At 48.0% G+C, this 19,026-nt stretch overlaps 1 protein-coding gene across 1 annotated transcript; it reads left to right on the forward strand.

Moving 5' to 3' along the window:
* Positions 1–16,055: 16,055 nt before the first annotated feature.
* LOC136386985 (disintegrin and metalloproteinase domain-containing protein 20-like) lies at positions 16,056–18,644 on the forward strand. The gene is given in 3 exon segments (XM_066358077.1): positions 16,056–16,132; positions 16,381–16,449; positions 16,451–18,644. Coding segments are annotated over 3 exon segments (2,340 nt in total).
* The last annotated feature ends 382 nt before the right edge of the window (positions 18,645–19,026 follow it).

Genomic DNA, 19,026 nt, shown 5'->3' on the forward strand with positions numbered 1-19,026 from the left:
GGTTATGAGAGCATGAATTAATGTCTGTATTGTAGTGTTACCTGCACTTGAGGGCTGGAGACAGTTACACCAGGGGGAACAGACCACAGGCTGCAGACTTTGTGAGAGTGGACCTTGTGTACACGGTAATGCTGGTGCCCTTGATGCTGAATACATTTGGTTCCTGAATTTTAAATAGAGGAAGAAGACTGAGTAATGAAAAGATGCTTTTCTATCAATGGGATCAGAGACCCTGAAAAGTTAGAGAGATTCATGGATATGAAATAGAATCTCTGCATTTCCAAAAATATGTGCCATTTACAGAGGGTGTATCTGCATAGACAGCCATAAAAACATTGAACAAGTGATATCACAGAATAATTAGTGAAATAAAGGCAAATTATGATCCCTATGGTCAGCAAAGGTGGCTGTGGTTGTCTAAATCTGCTTGGAACCTGTGAATAGTATCAGCAAAGGGATGTTGCCATATTTGATTAATGTATAGATTATGGGATCCAAAAATTTCCCAGTAAAAACTGAGTGGGTCCTAATATGATAAGTGTTTATATTAGAGGGAGGAAGGATGAAATTATCCTCTCAGAGAAGGAAATACCAATGAGACCACTGATGTCAAATTACCATTTCAGTCCAGGGAGAAGGGGGAAGAGGCCATGGGATGAGGAATGCAGTTCTAGAATATGGAAAAGCCAGAGACAGACACCCTGTATCAGAGTCCAGGCTGCTATAGCAAATGCCATGGATTTGGGAAATGATAAACAACAAGCATTTATGACCCACAGTTCTTGAGACTGAAAGTCCATGATCAGGGGGCCACATGGTGCATTCCCATGAGGATCCTCTTCCCGGTTCATGTCAGACAGCTTCTTGCTGGGTCCTCACAAGTTGGAAAGGACCACTAAGCTCTCTGAGGGTCATTTAGAAAGTCACAAATCCCTCATGCGGGCATTTTATGACTAAAATCCCTCTCAAAGATCCACGCCCCGATCAATCCTGTTTGGTGAAGAGTATTTGAATATTTGAAATTGGGGGAACACGTGTATTCACAGCACAGCACTCCCCGAGAACCTCTGGAGAAAGGGTGGTCCTGCCACCACATGATCTCAGTCCAGTGAAGGGATTTCATGCTGTGACCTCCAGACTGCTGGAGTGCATGTGGGTAGATAGAGGCCCCAAGTGCCTGGGAATTTGATGAGATGTCACAGGCATGTAATGAAGCATGGATTTGAGTAACACATTGTAAAGGCTTTTCCTCAGAGGAAACCCCTCCTCAGCTCCCTCTGCACCTGGTCCTGGGGCAGCAGCTTTGTGCTTGTGGGTCCTGAGAGCCTCTGCTGACCAGATTCTGACCAGCAAGGGAGAGTCCTGACTGGATTCACCTATCAGTGACCTCTATAATCTCTATTCCAGTGTGAAGGCTGTGCCCTGACTTCAGAATGCTACCTCAGGGACATTGTAGGGGTTAATATCTATGTACATAATCAATAGGTCTTAATAAACCCCAATGTGTCTTCAGAGAGATCCCAATTAAGGGCTTTATGAAGTAACGTGAAGGCCCCTTTCCTGGAGCTGCCAAATATTCTGACAAGAAGGTGAATGGATGGCCCCCACCTCGATGCCAGTCAACTGAGTCACTGTCACCACCTGAGTTTGTGAAGACCTCTACCCAGGCTAAGGCCACTGAATCTTCAGCAGGGCCTAATCTCTGCAGGATTGGGGTGAGCAGGAGTCCAGAGGGTGGGACCATTGTCTTCCCACACCTGATGCCACACCAAAGGCCATGCTCCACAAAAGAATGCTGGTGACTGTGGTGCTGGAGGATGACTCAGCACAGGGACCCTTGTGTCTGTACCACCCGTGTCTCTTTCCTGAGCTGCAAAACCCCAAACTCACACACACAGCTCCCAGTGTGCAGGAACTTCACCTACCCCGAGATACTGTATAGCAGTTGATGTCATAATCCTGAGGCTACTACAGTGGCTCGACACTGACCCTCAGGAATATCTAGATTTTTACTGCTGGGACCTGTGTGTGTTCTCTAATAGGACATGATTAGCTTGTGATGATTAAAGGAATTGACAGGGGGGATTATCCTGTTTTTCTGGTTGAAATATTACTGTAATCACTAGTTTCTTTTTTACAGAGAAGTTAAGAAAAATCACAGTGCAAACACTGTGACCATTGAAACAAGATGTTGGAGTGGATTTTCACTAACACCTGAGTGAATGAGGATCATGAGGAATGTGTGTAGTGGGGAGGACAGAGACCTCTGGGTGAAGGTGCTGGTGGTGGATCTTAATCACTGTGGGGCAGGTGAGTCTGTGAGAACACAAGGCCCACGTGGGGGCAGGTGGGCATGGAGGGGACAGACAATGGTGGGATTCTGCCAGCTCACACCTGTTTGGCAGAAACAGTATCTAAATTTTGTTGAGTTCAGAGACCACTTGTTAAATGTCACTTGTCATCAGGGTTCTCTCTATGGTGGGTGCCTGGGCAGTTTTCCAGTGTGGAAATCATATATTTACATTCCATAATCTTTTTAATATTTTTCATGATTTATTGTTCATTGAATGAATCAGTAAGATTTTATTTATTGTTATTTAGATTATTGTAAATTTAACAGGATGACATAGGTCAATAAGAGTGCATAGGTGCCCTGGCCGGTTGGCTCAGCGGTAGAGCGTTGGCCTGGTGTGCGGGAGTCCCGAGTTTGATTCCCGGCCAGGGCACACAGGAGAAGCTCCCATCTGCTTCTCCACCCCTCCCCCTCTCCTTCCTCTCTGTCTCTCTCTTCCCCTCCCGCAGCTGAGGCTCCATTGGAGCAAAGATGGCCCGGGCGCTGGGGATGGCTCTGTGGCCTCTGCCTCAGGCGCTAGAGTGGCTCTGGATGCAACAGAGCGACGCCCCAGAGGGGCAGAACATCGCCCCCTGGTGGGCATGCTGGGTGGATCCCGGTCAGGCGCATGCGAGAGTCTGTCTGACTGCCTCCCTGTTTCCAGCTTCAGAAAAATGAAAAAATGAAGAAAAAGAAAAGAGTGCATAGGTTTCAGATACATATTCCTATAGCATTTGAACTGTTGATTACATTGTATATCCATCACCCAAAGTCAAATCCTTTTCTGTCACTTTACTATTGTTCATCTTTACAGTTTTCTCCCCTACACCCCCACTCCCTATATCCCCCTCCCTTTGGTAACCACAGCACTTTTATCCATGTCCATGAGTCTCAGTTTTATTTCTCACCCATGTGTGAAATCGTACAGTCTTTAGCTTTTTCTGATTTACTTATTTCACTCAGAATAATTTTCTCAAGTTCAACTCATGTTTCCGTAAATAACACTATGTCATCATTTCTATGGCTGAGTAGTATTCCACTGTATACATGTACCACATCTTCTTTATTCAATCCTCTATCAAGGGACACTTAGGTAATTTCCATGTCTTGGCCACTGTGAATAATGCTTCAATGAACATGGGGGGGCACATGTGTCTTTACATACAAATATTTTCCCGATTTTGGAGTAGAACCCGAGTAGAGAGATTGCTGGGTCATATGGTGGTTGTAGTCTTAATTTTTTGAGGAACCACCATACTTTCTTCCAGAATGGTTGTAGTAATTTACCTTCCCACCAGCAGTGAGTGTGGGTTCCCTTTCTCCACAGACTTTCCAACATTTGTTATTACCTGTCTTGTTGATGATAGCCAATCTAACAGGTGTGTGGTGGTATCTCATTGTATTTTTAAATTGCATTTCTCAAATAGCTAATGAATATTAGCATCTTTTCATATATCTGTTTGTTGTTTGTATGTCTCCTTGGAAGAAGTTTCTGTTCAGGTCCTAAAGCTTCTGCACAGCCAGTGAATCTGACAGCAAAACAAATAGGCAGCCAGCTAAATGAGACATAATATTTTCAAATAACACCTTTGATAATGGGTTAATATTAAAAATATAAAAATAATTTACAAAGCTCAGTAACAAATAAGAAAGCAATCCTCTTTTTTTAATGTTCCTCTGGGCAGTAGTTGTTCTAAGTGTCCCTAGACCTTCGTTCCTTCCATAGTTAAATAATATTGCTAGTGAGAAGGTCGTTCAGAAGCAATATGGAAATAACCTTAACAGTTTTTGTTGTTTTTTGTCAGATATTATTTAATATTTTAAATTAATTTTTAAAATTGTCAGGATAATCTAGTTTTTATTCCTTTGTTATTTTTCTCATTAAAGTACTAAATTCATGAAATAATTATGTACCTTTTAATACATCTTTTTTTATATAATTAAAACGGTCAGCAGAGCAGAGTCCCGTTGTTAAATTATTTGAATCCCACCACTGGACAGAGAGCCTGAGCTCAGCCCACAGGTTTCTGGAATGTGCTGGCATCTCTGTTTGAGAAAAATGTTTCGCAACCACATGGAAGACGAGAGCAATGATGGTCTCTTTGTCGAGATAGAAACTTAGAAAGTACAGGAAATTGGTGATGAACAGGTTCGTGATAACTGCTGACATGTCATCTGCAATCAGGCAACGTTACAGCCTCGTTTGTTGTCTGCAACGAGAATATGAGAAATTAAAGCCACAGAGAAGAAGGAAGAAGTGTCCCTGGATGCAGCAGAGAGCTTTGAGAGGAAACCCTGCTCCCACAGGAAGCCCCTTCCTTCCCCACCTCCCTCTGCACCTGCTCCTGGGGCTGGTCTCGGGCTCCGTGTGTCCGGAGCGCCCCCTGGTGTCCTGAGCGCCCCCTGCAGCCCGGCCCTCCCGTCCCCGCAGGGAGGTTTGTGTCTGGGCTCACACTGACTTCCCCTCTCTGTCTCTCGCACAGTAATACACGGCCGTGTCCTCGGCTCTCAGGCTGTTCAGCTCCATGAAGGCTGTGCTCGTGGATTTGTCTGCAGTCATGGTGACTCTGCCCTTGAACTTCTGTGCGTAGCCTGTGTTACCATCACCAGGGTAAACCCACCCCACCCACTCGAGCCCTTGTCTGGGGGCCTGTCGCACCCAGTGTATATCGTAGCTGGTGAAGGTGTATCCAGAAGCCTTGCAGGAGACCTTCACTGAGGCCCCAGGCTTCCTCAGCTCAGCCCCAGACTGCACCAGCTACACCTCGGAGTGGACACCTGTGCAGAGGAGACAGGAGTGTGTGGAATTCCCCATTGACTAGTTCTTGGTCCCCCATCAACCCAGGGACTGCAGAGCCCCTTACCTGCAGCCACTGCCACCAGGAGGAAGGCTCTCCAGCTCCAGTCCATGGTGAGGGGCTGAGCTGTCAGGACTTGTGGAGGGGAGGGTGTGGCTGTGGGGGATGCTCTCAGGACACAGACACATCCATATTTAACTACTCTACCTCACCTCATTTGCATATTCACTAGGAAGAGTATTTCATAGCTGAATCCCTGACCTCATTTGAGAGCAAACAGTGAGTACAGTGAACAAGCTCAGTGGGACTCTGAGGGTCCAACTTTTAATCCTTGTTGGGAAAACATGTGTCTCCTCCCAGGGCCCTGAGCCCTGTGCAGACGGAGCTCCTCCCACTGAGGAAGAATCCCCACAGGTCATGCTCCTCACTGTGAACCCACTATGAGTGACACAGAGACCACCTGGACCTGTTCTGGGCTGTGATACCTGATTTTTGTATTTGTGTATCTGAATGTCTCATAAATGCTGCATCTAGTGACTTGAGAAAACCATCCTTGTCCCCAGATCCTTACACCTCGTGCTTCCAGGAGCCTTGGAATCCTCCCTTGAATGTGGTTCTATGTCCCATCAACTTACAGACACGTTCCTGATAAAGTATGATGTTTATGACAAAATCAACATCAGTGGCCACTCCTCGAAGTCCAGATATTTTTGGGTGTTTTGGGGCTCTTATGTCCTTATTCTCTGGATGGAGGTCTCATTTAATGATCCCTGCATGTGGCTGAAATTGCACTATACTTCTAACGTTCAAGAAATCACACACACAGTGATGATTCTCATCACAATGAGCTCCAGATCTTCCCTCTCCTGTACGTGGTCTTGGGCAGTGACCTCATGTGGTCTCTAGGCCTGGGAGTGACTTTCGTTGGAAAGCCAGTCAAATGTACCCATGATACAAACACAGTCTTGAAGAGCAAGCTCTATGTTTTCCCATCTTGTAGGTTCTGTAAACCCTATTAGAAGGGATTGCAGTTATATAGAGTTACATCTTTCTTGCTTAGAGGACATAGAGACCCCCACTCTTACCAGAGGTCCACTGGGTCACCCTTTTACACATGGTGATTTGTGACAGGAAGTCCCCTGGAGACCCTACAGCAGCAGGCGAGTCACACCTAAGAATTTGGAGGAGAAGGAGGTGGCACTGTTGTTATCCGACTCAGGTGAGGCTACCTCCAAACATCCATGTGGCCATAGCAGCTGAGCAGACTCCAAGCAGTGACCTGGGGACAGTGCCACTCAGAGTGCAGACAGGACCAGTCTTCACTGGCTGGATAAGGCCAGATATAAACTGAACTGGACTGAACCATGGCACAGAATTTATGGACACTGAACTTTCTCCTGGGTCTGATGAAGACCAGGCAGGACTTCCTCCCTGGCAGGACAAGTGGAGCTGAGACACTGGGACCTGGGGGCAGCCTTCTGTCTCATCCCCATAAACCTTACCACCACGGTGCAACCGCCTGTACATGTTCCTGGTGGAATGCTGTCCTGAGACACCGTGAAAGAACACCATTCCCACCAGCACCAGCTGCACTGCCTTTATTTTTGTTTTCATTCTGTATGCACAGATGAAAGTCAGTTAAAAATCTTGGGGACATTGAAGAAACTCAGCTTTGCCATTTAGATAAGAAAGCTCTGGCTTGAACTAATCCACGTTCCAGGTGAAAGGAGGTAAACATAGCACCTTCAAACAAAAATTATCCAAACTTTCAGAAAACATAAACTCCCTTGTCCTAAGGACCTCTCACTATCACTTATGGCCAATCACCCTCTCCCTAATGAACACATGTGTCATCTCCCTGTGATACAGAAACTGAAAGAATCATGCATTGAGAGATGTTTGTCCAACACTGGCCTCTGCCCTACTGCATTCAAAGATGGAAAAGTAGTGAAAATGATCCACATTTATACACACTTTTGTCACCAACAGATGAAAGTTGCCTTTATAGTCCATGTTTTCATCGGGCTTGTGTTTTCAAGCAGTAACTTGTATCCATTAGATTAAACATCAGAGAAAAATGATTATGAACCTCATTGCAAGGAATCTTCACACAACAGTGAAACTCCATGGCTCCCATATTTCAGTTTAGATTTACAACCAAGGAATAATACAAAATTTAATTCAATTAGAAAGTTAGTCCAAAAAGGCTCATTAAAGTGCCGTTCCTCATAGATCCTGGAGAAGCTTCTCATCTCTGGAAGCAAAAGCTGACTCAAGAGCTCCCATGAAAGCTGAAGTCCTGGCTCAGGGGACAGATTCCACGGAAGATATTCGACCAGCTCCCTATCTAAAGTATCATCATCATCTTCATTTCCTCACTCATAATCATTCCTCTTCACTTTTTCAATGAATATGGTTGTAATCCCCTCATAATGACCCTTTATCTATGGATTTGTTCATTCTTGCTCAATTTTACAGAATAGGTGGTCAAAATGTTTTTGGGGTTTTTTTTATGTTTAACTGTGGACACATGAAAGCTTCTTTCTGCCTCAGCTCCGTCGTCCCCACACTGCGTCTGACAGGGAAGCGTGGTCTCCTCATCACAGGTCACTGGGAGAGTGAAACCACAGGAGCCCCTGAGAGCAGCATTGTTCCCCTGCCCCACCACCTCGACAAAATAAAAGCCCTGAGCCAGTCCCCTTTCCCGCCTCTATAAGAGCACCTCTGACTTGTTGATGATCTTTTTCTGTTCTTCCCACAGATTTCAACTCTATAGGTGATAAACGTTTCATGTACCATTTGTGTGTATGTTTGTCGTCAGCCTGGACACACACAGGAAACCTTCGTAGTTCCCTCCACAACTCCGTGGTGTCAGCTGATCTACATGCTAAGAGCATGATGTCAAGTCAATGACCACCATCAGGGGTCTTTCTTTTAGAGCTTTGGGTTCCTTTGTCCCTGGTTTGTGATCTGCCAGAGCACGTGTCCTGCTGCTGACTGGATGGGACACTGGGCTGTGGGGAGCTGAGGGGCACTGAGTCCAGCAGAGGTTCTGGTTGAATTAAGCTGATGTAGGTCAGAGGATTTGATTGTTAATTGCTTTTTGGGCACAAGCGAAGCTGAAAACGACTCTCTGCCTCTGTCCATGACAGAATGTTGACTGTCTTTACAACAGACTTTTATAACACAGAGACGTCAGAGGGAAGTGCAGAATCAGGAACCCAGAGAGGTTCCCTGAAGGGAACTGTGACATGAGGAGGAAACCACACAGGAAACCAGCCCTTCACCTCCAACTTCACCTGCTCCTGATGTTCCGTGTGTTTTAGAACCCTGCGAGCCCCCTACAGGCCACAGGCACACCTTCAGGGAGGTTTGTGTCTGGGCTCACAGTGACTTCCTCTCGCAGTGTCTCCCACACAGTAATACACGGCCGTGTCCTCGGCTCTCAGGCTGCTCATTTGCAGATACAACGTGTTCTTGGCGTTGTCTCTGGAGGTGGTGAATCGGCCCTTCACGGAGTCTGCGTAGTATGTACCTCCACCAGGATTAATGTATGAGAGCCACTCCAGCCACTTCCCAGGAGTCTGGCGGACCCAGTGCATGTCAATGCTACTGAAGGTGAATCCAGAGGCTGCACAGGAGAGTCTCAGAGACCCCCCAGGCTGTACCAAGCCTCCCCCAGACTCCACCAGCTGCACCTCACACTGGACACCTGCAAACACAAAGAGATTTGGAGGCTGTTACATGTTCATTGATTCTCTCAGTCACACTCACTCACATACTCAGTGCCTCTTGTTTTCCATAAATTACCTCTTGAAATAGCAACAAGGAAAACCCAGAGAAGGCCAAACTCCATGGTGAGTTGTCTCTGATGTGTCCTGTCCAGGAAATGGGCACACCAGAGAATCCCAAGGTGGGCTCCTTTCCCAGAGCTACAGGGTCAGGGCTGGGCTGGTTTTTATGAGCAGTGTGAGCCCTATTTGCATGTTATCCTACTATATAAAGAGATCTGAGATAGAGACCTACAGTGGGGCAGTTCCTCAGTGCAGGTGAATGTCTGTCATAATATTTCAGAAACCAACATCTACTATGGTCTCCATGGCAACAAAAGCCTCCAGAAGCAGCCTTGATTGACTCACAGGGAGTCGCACAGTGATGGTCTAGCAGGAAGTTACAGGCAGGTCATGGATCAGCAGTGCTAATTAAGTATAAGCGTGAAGTAATGACACATGAACAACACAGGGTGCCTGTACCCTGTCCTTTCTAGTAATTCTAGATGCACCACCCACTGTGAGGAATAACCAAGAGCTAGAACTAATGGACCGACTTTCAAATGGCCTTCACTGATGGGAGCACAACACAACCAACAGTGGAAACGCTATAGAAATGTGTACCTGACACCTGTGTACTCTGATTGACCAATGTCACCTCATTACATTTAATTTCTAAATAAAATGACACTCATGTAAGACACAAGGGCTGGGATCAACAAACACTGGATTTAAAACAATTCTGATCACTCCGTGACAAGTTTAAAAGAAGAGGCAGGCAGATGTCAGGGTCACAAAGGTGACTGACTCCACCTGCATGAAGGAAACAAAAAAAGAATCCATCGGAAATGGACACAGTGACAACAAGAGCACAGACAGAAATGAACAGAATATCACTCAGCCTTAAAAAGGAGAAAATTCCACCAAAGCCTAAAATACATTGAGTTCTGTGAAATAAAGCCATCACCGGGACCCAAATGCTGTGTAATTCCACTTATGATATGAATTTAAATTAGATTTCATTAGCAGCAGTGTGAGCAGCTGGAGCCTGGACGTGGGGAAGGGCGATTGCAGGGGACGTGGAGCAGTGGAGTGCTGCCTGCCTGGGGTCCTGTGCACTCACAGGAGAGAACCAAAGATGGAGGCACCTGGAGGGGACAGGTGCTGTCAGGAGAGGTGTCAGACCCTGACTGAGGACACGGTCCATCCACAGAGCCTGGGTGCATTTACTTCAGTGTGTGGAGCCGTCCGTCCCTCAGGGTCCTGCTGAAAGTGAGGGAAGGCGCCCCCTGCAGGGCGTGGAATTTTCCACCTGGGAGTGGGCATGCAAGGGAGGAGGCGAGCCACACCACTGTGGTCCTCTGGTGGTTGCGTGAGCACCAGGGACATCCAGTTTGTCATCTCTGAGACTGGATTCATTCACTGATAATCACTGATATCGACCCCTGTTGTTGCTGTATCTATTGATTGTTTTTCATCTAAATAACAAGCCATTGATGAATTTCCCCTGTTTGTTTGTTTGCAAATGAGAAGATTTTTGGCTGTTTGTAGTTTTTATTACAAATACTGTTTTATAAATATAGGCATTTATTTCTGTATGACAATAAGGATTCGTTCTTCCGGAGAAAATACTTCTAGTGGGATGCAGAAATACCTGTTATATTTAATTTCCAAAGAAATTATGATTCACTTTGTTAGGAAAGAATAACAGCACGTGTAGAGACTTGGTGATGGAGAGGTCCCCAGTCACTGCTGATCTGACATCTACAAGGAAACAATGTTACCTTCTTGTTTGTTCTCTGCAGTGAGAATATGAAAAATTAGAGCCACAGAGAAGAAGGAAGAAGTGCCCCTGGATGCAGCTGAGAGCTTTGAGAGGAAACCCTGCTCCCACAGGAAGCCCCTTCCTTCCCCACCTCCCTCTGCACCTGCTCCTGGGGCTGGTCTCAGGCTCCGTGGGTCCGGAGCGCCCCCTGGTGTCCTGAGCGCCCCCTGCAGCCCAGCCCTCCCGTCCCCTCAGGAAGGTTTGTGTCTGGGCTCACACTGACTTCCCCTCGCTGTGCCTCCCGCACAGTAATATAGGGCCGTGTCCTCGGCTCTCAGGCTGTTCATTTGCAGATAGGCAGTATTTTTGGAATCATCTCTTGAGATGGAAAATCTGCCTTTCACAGATGCAGCGTATTCTGTCGTGTGACCTTTGGCTTTGTTTCTAATATAACCTATCCACTCCAGTCTCTGTCCTGGAGTCTGACGGATCCAGTTGATATAATAGTCACTGAAGGTGAAGCCTGAGCCCTTGCAGGAGAGTCTCAGAGACCCCCCATGCTGTTGAAGGTCACCACCAGACTCCACCAGCTGCACCTCACATCGGACACCTGGAGATAAGACAGACTCATTAGGAGACAGTCCACACACACACACACACACACACACACACACTCAAACACACGGGTCTCCAGTTTCTCTGTAATGTTACCATATAAAATGGTGAACACGAGAGCCCAGTTCAAGCCCAACTTCATGGTGCTTCCTCTGGGTTAGCTCCTGGGGTAGATGGAATCAGCAGAGTCCCTGGGGCTGGGGCTGCTCTCCCAGAGGTGCAGGGGCAGGGCTGAGATGGGGCTATAAGCACATGGAGCTCCCCATTTGCATGTGCTCCTCCCCTTAGGGACAGAGAAATGGAGTCCTTGGGTGAGACTGCCTCTAAACTGAGAGGGACAAGCACCCTCTTTTTGAGACTGGAGATTTATTTAAGGGCCTGGTTCATCCATTAGCTATTGACTTACTGTCGTTTTTTCTAAATACTACCATCACTCAGCTAAACACAATTTAATTCACATGCTGTTCTACATCAGCGATTCATGCTTCTCCATCCCATAATAAATTCTCTGTGCATCCTTGTTCCATGTGTTGATACACACAGGGAGAACTTCCTCACCATCTTCAGCATCCCGGGGCTGGAGGTCAGTGGGCTCAGCACAGGTTGCTCTTTTGCGATTTCAAGAAATAATCACTGCCCGTTGTCCTCTGTGCACCGGGACTCCATCAGAGGAGAGGAAAGAAGACACACACACACTTGGAGAACTTTCACTGCCCTCAGTGCTCTCTGGGGGCAGCCTTCTCCTCCCTCCTCCCCCAGTGGTTTCCAACCTCCTGTCAAGTGACTGAGGTGCACACAGCACACGAGTCATCAGCCAGCCCTCTGTCAGGTGCTCCTGAGATTCAGGCACCACACGGACATGATCAGATACAACCTCTGGAAAGACTGAAAAAGTGACATTGTGACCTTAAGTATTCAAGCTTCAGTAAAACCTTACATCTCTGTGAACAAAAGCCTCCCTAGTGTCACTAATGGCTACTTCTTCACGAGCACCTCAGCCATCTCCCTGTGACCTGGTGATGGGAGGACCGAGCATTTAAGTGTTTTTCTTGGTCACACCTCTGCCTCGCTCGAGGCTGATGTCGTGAATCCTAACAGGTTCACTGACCCTCCCCATTCTGAGGCTGCCTTTCTACTCTGTATGAGTAAGGCTCTTCTGCTCTTCAACCAGGAATGTTGTCTGTGCCTCAAACATCAGAGGAAAACCGTCCTGGAACATCGCTGGAAGGAAACTCGGATTGTGTGCTGACAGTTTCCTGAGCTCACATAACTCTGCATTTTTCTGCCTCCATGAGCGATAACTTTCCTTTTGTGTAGGAGAGATTGTTTCTCCTAATAAAATGAAACTTAAAAAATACAGAGTCATCTCTGGTAATCAGAGGATCAGAGATCTTGAGAGACTCCGGGGGAAACTGTTACGTGGAGAGGGTCGCGCAGGACCTTCAGGGGAAACAGCATAAACAGCACCTACAAGAGCAGATGAAGCCGCAGCTCAGAATCGGTGCGTCCTGAGCGCCACCTGGTGTCCAGCCCGTGCATTGCAGGGGGGGTCCTGTGCGGGCTCACAGGGCTTGGACCTCTCAGCGTTCTAGTCCAACATTAAAGGCTGTGTCCTCCCTTCAGATTGCTGCCTCAGGGACATCTATGTCACCTCTGAGAACCACCTTTACCAAATCCCAATGACTGTGTAATGAGACCTCAACAAAGAGCTTTATGAAGCCAGTGGAGATCCTTTTTTTGGAGCTGCCAGATGACCTGACATAGTGGACAGTCCCCTTCATCCAGAAGATGTCAGCAGGAATTCAGGGTCTGTTATGTCCTAAGAATCCTCCAAACTAAAGTCCCAACTCTGTATCTCCAAATGTGGCTCACATCTCACCTCATTACGACTATTCAATAAATCAGACAGCACACAGACACACAAACAAACAACACACACAGACACAGACACACACACGGATGATTTTATAGCAACAGACTCCGCTTTCCCCTCTCCCCTGTACCTAGCACATGGGCAGCGCCCCCACACTACCCTAACCTAGTGAGGGACCTGCTCTGACAAACAGAACAAAGCAAACAGGATTAACATGTAGTTGATGTCGACATTTGGCCTTTTCTGTTCTCCCAGCCCCTGGGACCTGCAGATGCCACAGTGAGAAGGTCCGGGCTTGTCCTGTGGAGGCTCCAAACCCAGGAGACCAGTGTCCAGTCAGTGCAGCCAACAGTGACCCGACATGTGGGGAGAGGCACACAGGTCTACAGACACAGGTCTAGGGCACACTGGTCCCCATTCTCAGAGGACCCAGCCAGGAGCGGCAGGGGCAGGAGCATGGGGGACAGTGGACGGGCGTCTCCATAGGAGCAGAGGCAGGTGCTGCTGCACATGGAAGACTGTGTGTGACCCTTGGGCCGTACCAGAGAACAGACAAACAGAGGCACCTGTTGACCACTGTGGGGCTCACAGACCTCAGGCCCCTGGAGACCTCACACCTTCAGGAGGGAACCTGCCTGAGCATGAGGAGCAGAGTTTCCCGTGGGCTGTCAGCTGACTCAGGTGAGGCTGATTTCCAGGTACCCTGGTGAGTGGGGCGGAGCAAGGTGCTGAGTGACATCAGCTCTGTGACAGATGTCCAGGTTCCACAGGGCACGTTCTCACCTGGTTAGCCTTGTGGTCCATCCCATTTGGGTTTCGATGCCATTAGTCATCCCCCATGACCGCCTGCCCCATACACTGGGACCCAGCTCCCAACATGGATACAGACTCAGTGCTCAGTAACCGCAAACCTGCACCAGCTGGTCCTGTGGGAGCCACCATCTCCTCCTGCATCTGTGACTCTAGGTCATCTCAGCATTGCTTACACCCATAACCTCCACATCTCAGGAGGAGGAGATAGAATTTAGCAAGAACACTAAGGAAAGAGAGAGGAAAGGGTCAGAGATGAGGAGAGAAGCACTTTGAACTTGGGGTGGAAACTCAGGGTGTCAGGGCTTCCAGTAAGGATCTTAGTCTGTGGTGTTGTTTTCTCAGAGTATCCTTGTCTGGTTTGGTATCTGGGTAATGCTGCCTCATTATGAGTTTGGCAAGGACTACCTGACCACATGAGTGGTCATGAGACACTACTTCCCTCTCCCCTGCCCTAATACCCACTATTAGGCTTCAACTTCCCCCTCAAAATCATAGCTTTCCCACTCAGGGACTCTAGAAATGGAAGAGCCCCATGCGCCCTCCCACCAGGTGCTGTGTGTCCTGGGACATGCCATGTACCCTCCTTGGCACTGTGAGCTAAACCTTGTAGCTCAGTGTCCCCGGAAGTCGTTGCTGAGGTGTGTTCTCAAGTTCTAATAAACCGCAAGACCCAGTGTGCCAATAACACAGTCCCCTGGTGGAGCCATGGGGTTCCTAGCTGAAGGCTTCAGACATTCCCAGTCAAGAACAAGCCATTGATAGGCTGGATTGACCCATAAAACCTTATACTTTCTGCAGGTTTAGAGGTTGAGACTATTTATTCAGGCTTAGAACACGTCACTAACTTGAATTTGGTAGCCTTGACAGACTCACGTTTGGCCCCTGCTAAGGAGTGCCTATCAGGCAGACATATAGTATTGATGGTTGGCTTTGTGTTAATGATCACATTCTGGGAGGGTCCAGTGTGGACAGTCTCACCAGAACCCTGGAGCGGGTACCACGATGGGTCCTGGGCTACATGGTCTTGACAGTTCTTTTCTTACAAATTCCTTTAAAACGGCATTCTCGGGGACACAGACAGCTCAGTGCAGCCAAGGTTCCAGTGCAGAGTGCATTACATGTGACCTTTCCAGGGTACAGCGGGTTCCAGACCTCACAGTTCTAGCACCTTTACCTCCCAGGGACAGTGTCCATCCAGGCAAATAACCCACCCAGAGATGAGAGCGTGGTGGAAGCCCGGGTGGTCCTCCGCCCTGGAGGACAAGGCGCTGGCTGTCTGCAGCCTCCACATGTCATGGGGCTGCTGCACAAGCAGGAGATGGCGGCGCGCTCAGCCGTGCAGTGTCCAGAGGGAAGAGCAAAGCGTTTCAGACTCTGACAGGCCAGCGTCCACATTCCACTCTCTGTGAGCGCGGTGAGGAGGACGTGCGGGAGTCCGACACCATCACAGCGCGGGGAGGGGCAGTTAGCAATGTGTGGGGTCCAGAAACCCCAGAACCCCCTGCAGGACGTTGGAGAGCAGAGAGAAAATCGGTGCAGCTCTCGAAATACATCAGTGATGACACTATATTTGAATAGTGACTACATGTTTCAGCTAAAAGGGAAACTGTCACCCTGTGAAGGAATAAAAAACAAAACAAACCAGTGGTTTCTAATCACAACCTGCTTATGAATTTTTCATCCCCTCATTGAAAAATACAGAATTTAGCTAAAGTAGGTGAAATATTAATTCCCTCACATCAGGTTCCAGCAAAGGCAGGTTGTGTCTGTAGCTGAGAGAGGACTAGCACAAGCAGGTGAGGAAAGTACCAAAGGCCAGGACAGAACCACATGGAGGGACCCACGGGAACAACCCTGGGTTCACACTGGGCTGGAAATGTCTTCTGTTGTCACCAGCTGCAGTAAGAAGCAATCACATGGAATGCTGGGAAGGTTTTAGTATCTAAGCCCAAAAAAGCCTCAAAGCAAAAGTCAGAAGGAGCTCATATTTGAAAAAGTCTTAACTGCAAACCAGAATAAGACATGTGCAATTAAAGAATTAAATAATTTCAACATCTGTGAAGACAAAATTAACAAAGTCTAGCTCCACATGATGAAGAAACAGGGAGATGGTTCCCGTAATAAGGAAGACAGCGATCCACAGAGAGTGGCCCAGGCGTCCCGTGGGTGAGCGTTGGTGGAGAATGTAACTGTGCTGTAACGGAGACACATATTCAAATACAGAGGGAGATGGATGGGCTCTGCTTCCTTCTCGTTCACTCCCCCGTGGGCATCACAGACACCTCTCCTCCCCCCTCAACCTCAGCTGCTCATGTCTAACCCCACCCACTGCCACGCCCGGTGACTGTTACTTATACCCCAGCTGACAGGCCCAGGGGAGGTTCTATGTCACAATCTGCTTGTGGCCTGGTTAGGTGGTGGGGACCCGCCTCTACTGCAGACCCTGCCTTTCTCCATTCCTGTTGACAGTTGTCCCCAACAGGGCATGAGTCTGGCAGAGGACTCGGTCCCCCTGTGGGCGGCCTCCTTGCTACCAGTGCTTTGGGTGGTGTGGTCTCCAGTTCAGGGTTCTCAAGGTCGACCGTCATGGCGCTACATCTCCTCTGAGGTGGTGATTCCCCAGAAGCAAGTGCACCATGGCAAAGGCGGTCAGGTGCCCGGCTGGCTCTCCTACAGCCTGAGGTTTGGGGGCCAGAGACACGTTATCCATCTGCGGCACAAGAAACTGTTTATGTCCAGAGATCTGATGATGATGACTCAGGATGACCAGGGAGCCTTGCAGGTGGAGTACCCTTTTGTCCCCCTCGACTGCTACTACCTTGGCTACCTGGAGGGGGTTCCTCTTTCTATGGTCACTGTGGACACGTGCTATGGGGGCCTAGAAGGTATTATGAAGGTGGATGACCTTGCCTATGAAATCAAACCCCTCAAGGACTCCCGAACCTTTGAACACCTGGTTTCCCAGATAGTGGCAGACACCAAGGCAATAGGACCCATGTACTCGCTGGGGTACAAGGAAGAGAGGCACCCCCTGTTCTCTCCAGCCAATGCCAGTGCATTTCCCAGGGTCAGTAGTAAGCTTTATTCATCACATAAAATGAATATAAAAGGCTGTGTAATGAGTTCTATATCAATGTATACTCTATTCCACAATGTGTCACTGACTGCCCAGTATCTGATAAACATAGCTAGCATAGTTGATTCCATGCTCCAAGGTCTTGATATGAGATACTATGTCAGTTTAATGATCATTTATAATACAGCAGATCCAACTGCAATGAACAACTTTCAGGTGCCAGGGAGTGCCTTTCATACCTATTATGCAAAGAACATTTATAAAATTTTTAAACCACACTCATCCATGATTGTGATTAAAGACAGACCTGAAGACATTAATTTTGTGCCTCCCATATATGGACTGTGCACAGCCCGTAATCTCATCGTGGTTGGTCAACTAGGCAGACATTATTTATTGTTGTCTATTATAGCCACCCAACACATTGCAAAAAATTATGGTATCTATTATGATAAAAAAAATTGTGTTTGCCAAAGACGGACCACCTGCATCATGTACAGATACCCAGTACTGACAGACGCCTTCAGTAACTGCTCCTTTGTGCACGTACAGCATATAACTCGTAACACTGAAGGTTGCCTGTTCAGAACCGACTTTATCTATCACAATAAAAGCCTGACATATGTTCGGTGTGGGAACTCTGTGGTGGATGAAGGTGAGCACTGTGACTGTGGATCCTTCAAGCAGTGTCATCACAACCCCTGCTGCAATGCTGACTGTACCTTTACACCCGGAAGCACATGTAACACATGCAGATGCTGCACAAACTGCACCTACTCGCCCAGAGGAACGCTCTGCCGACCAATCCAGAACATCTGTGACCTTCCGGAGTACTGCCTCGGGCACACCTTTATGTGCCCTGATGACTTTTATCTGCAAGATGGAACCCCGTGCACTGAGGAAGGCTACTGCTTCCATGGGAACTGTACTGACCGCAACATGCACTGCAAGCAGATCTTTGGTGAAGGTGCCCAGAACGCTCCAGACGCCTGCTACGTGATCAATAGAAGGGGCCACAGGTTTGGACACTGTGGGACTGGTACTGAGTTTCGTCCTGTGTCTTGTGCTCAAGAAGACATTCAGTGTGGACGCCTACAGTGCACCAATGTCACTCATCTGCCTAAGCTGCAAGAACATGTTGGATTCCACCAGAGTGTGTTCGAGGGGTCTTTGTGTTTTGGAGTGGGGTCACACCGGGGGACAGGAACAACTGATGTTGGTGCTGTGAGACCTGGTACCCCCTGTGGTGGTGGAAAATTCTGTCTGAATAATCACTGCAATGGTACTGTGGCTGGAATGAATTATCACTGCCCTCCCAGTAAATGCAATCTGAGGGGTGTTTGCAACAATAAAGGGCACTGTCATTGCCGGTTAGGTTGGGATCCCCCACGGTGTATAAACAAAGGAGCTGGAGGGAGTGTGGACAGTGGACCCCCTCCAAGAAGAATGCGGTCAGTAACGCAGAGTGACCTGTCAGTGCTGTACCTGAGAGTGGTCTTCTGTCGAATATACGCCTTCATAGCTTCACTCCTCATTGCAGTGGCCGTGAACGTGAGAACTGTCAGGATGACCACAGACACAGAAGGGACAGTTGAAAACTAAAGAACAAATCAGCCTTTTGACCCCTGTACAACTCTAGGCAATATAGGACATCTTTATGAGAATAAGCATCACCAGCTGGCCGAGCCCAAGCCCACATTTCTGGACATTGCAGGGGTTCGTCCATACATCATGAGGCAGCTAGATGTGTGGGCATTTTCACACCAGCTGACTCTGACATGTCGCTGGCCAGCACCCTCAAATATAGCTTGAAAACCAGATGATGGCGTCCTGAACTGTTTTTGTAAGACTTTAAGAGCCTAAACTGAGACTGAGTCTCTAGTTTGCAGAGGAGACCTGGTCAGCAGCTGGTCTTGACCTGTGGGCATTTGTCCAGGATTAGTGAAAGTCGCCACAGAGATTTTTAGGGTCAGTTCATGACATT

Source organism: Saccopteryx leptura, unplaced genomic scaffold (assembly GCF_036850995.1).
Source record: "Saccopteryx leptura isolate mSacLep1 unplaced genomic scaffold, mSacLep1_pri_phased_curated manual_scaffold_34, whole genome shotgun sequence".
Classification (NCBI taxonomy): Eukaryota; Metazoa; Chordata; class Mammalia; order Chiroptera; family Emballonuridae; genus Saccopteryx; species Saccopteryx leptura.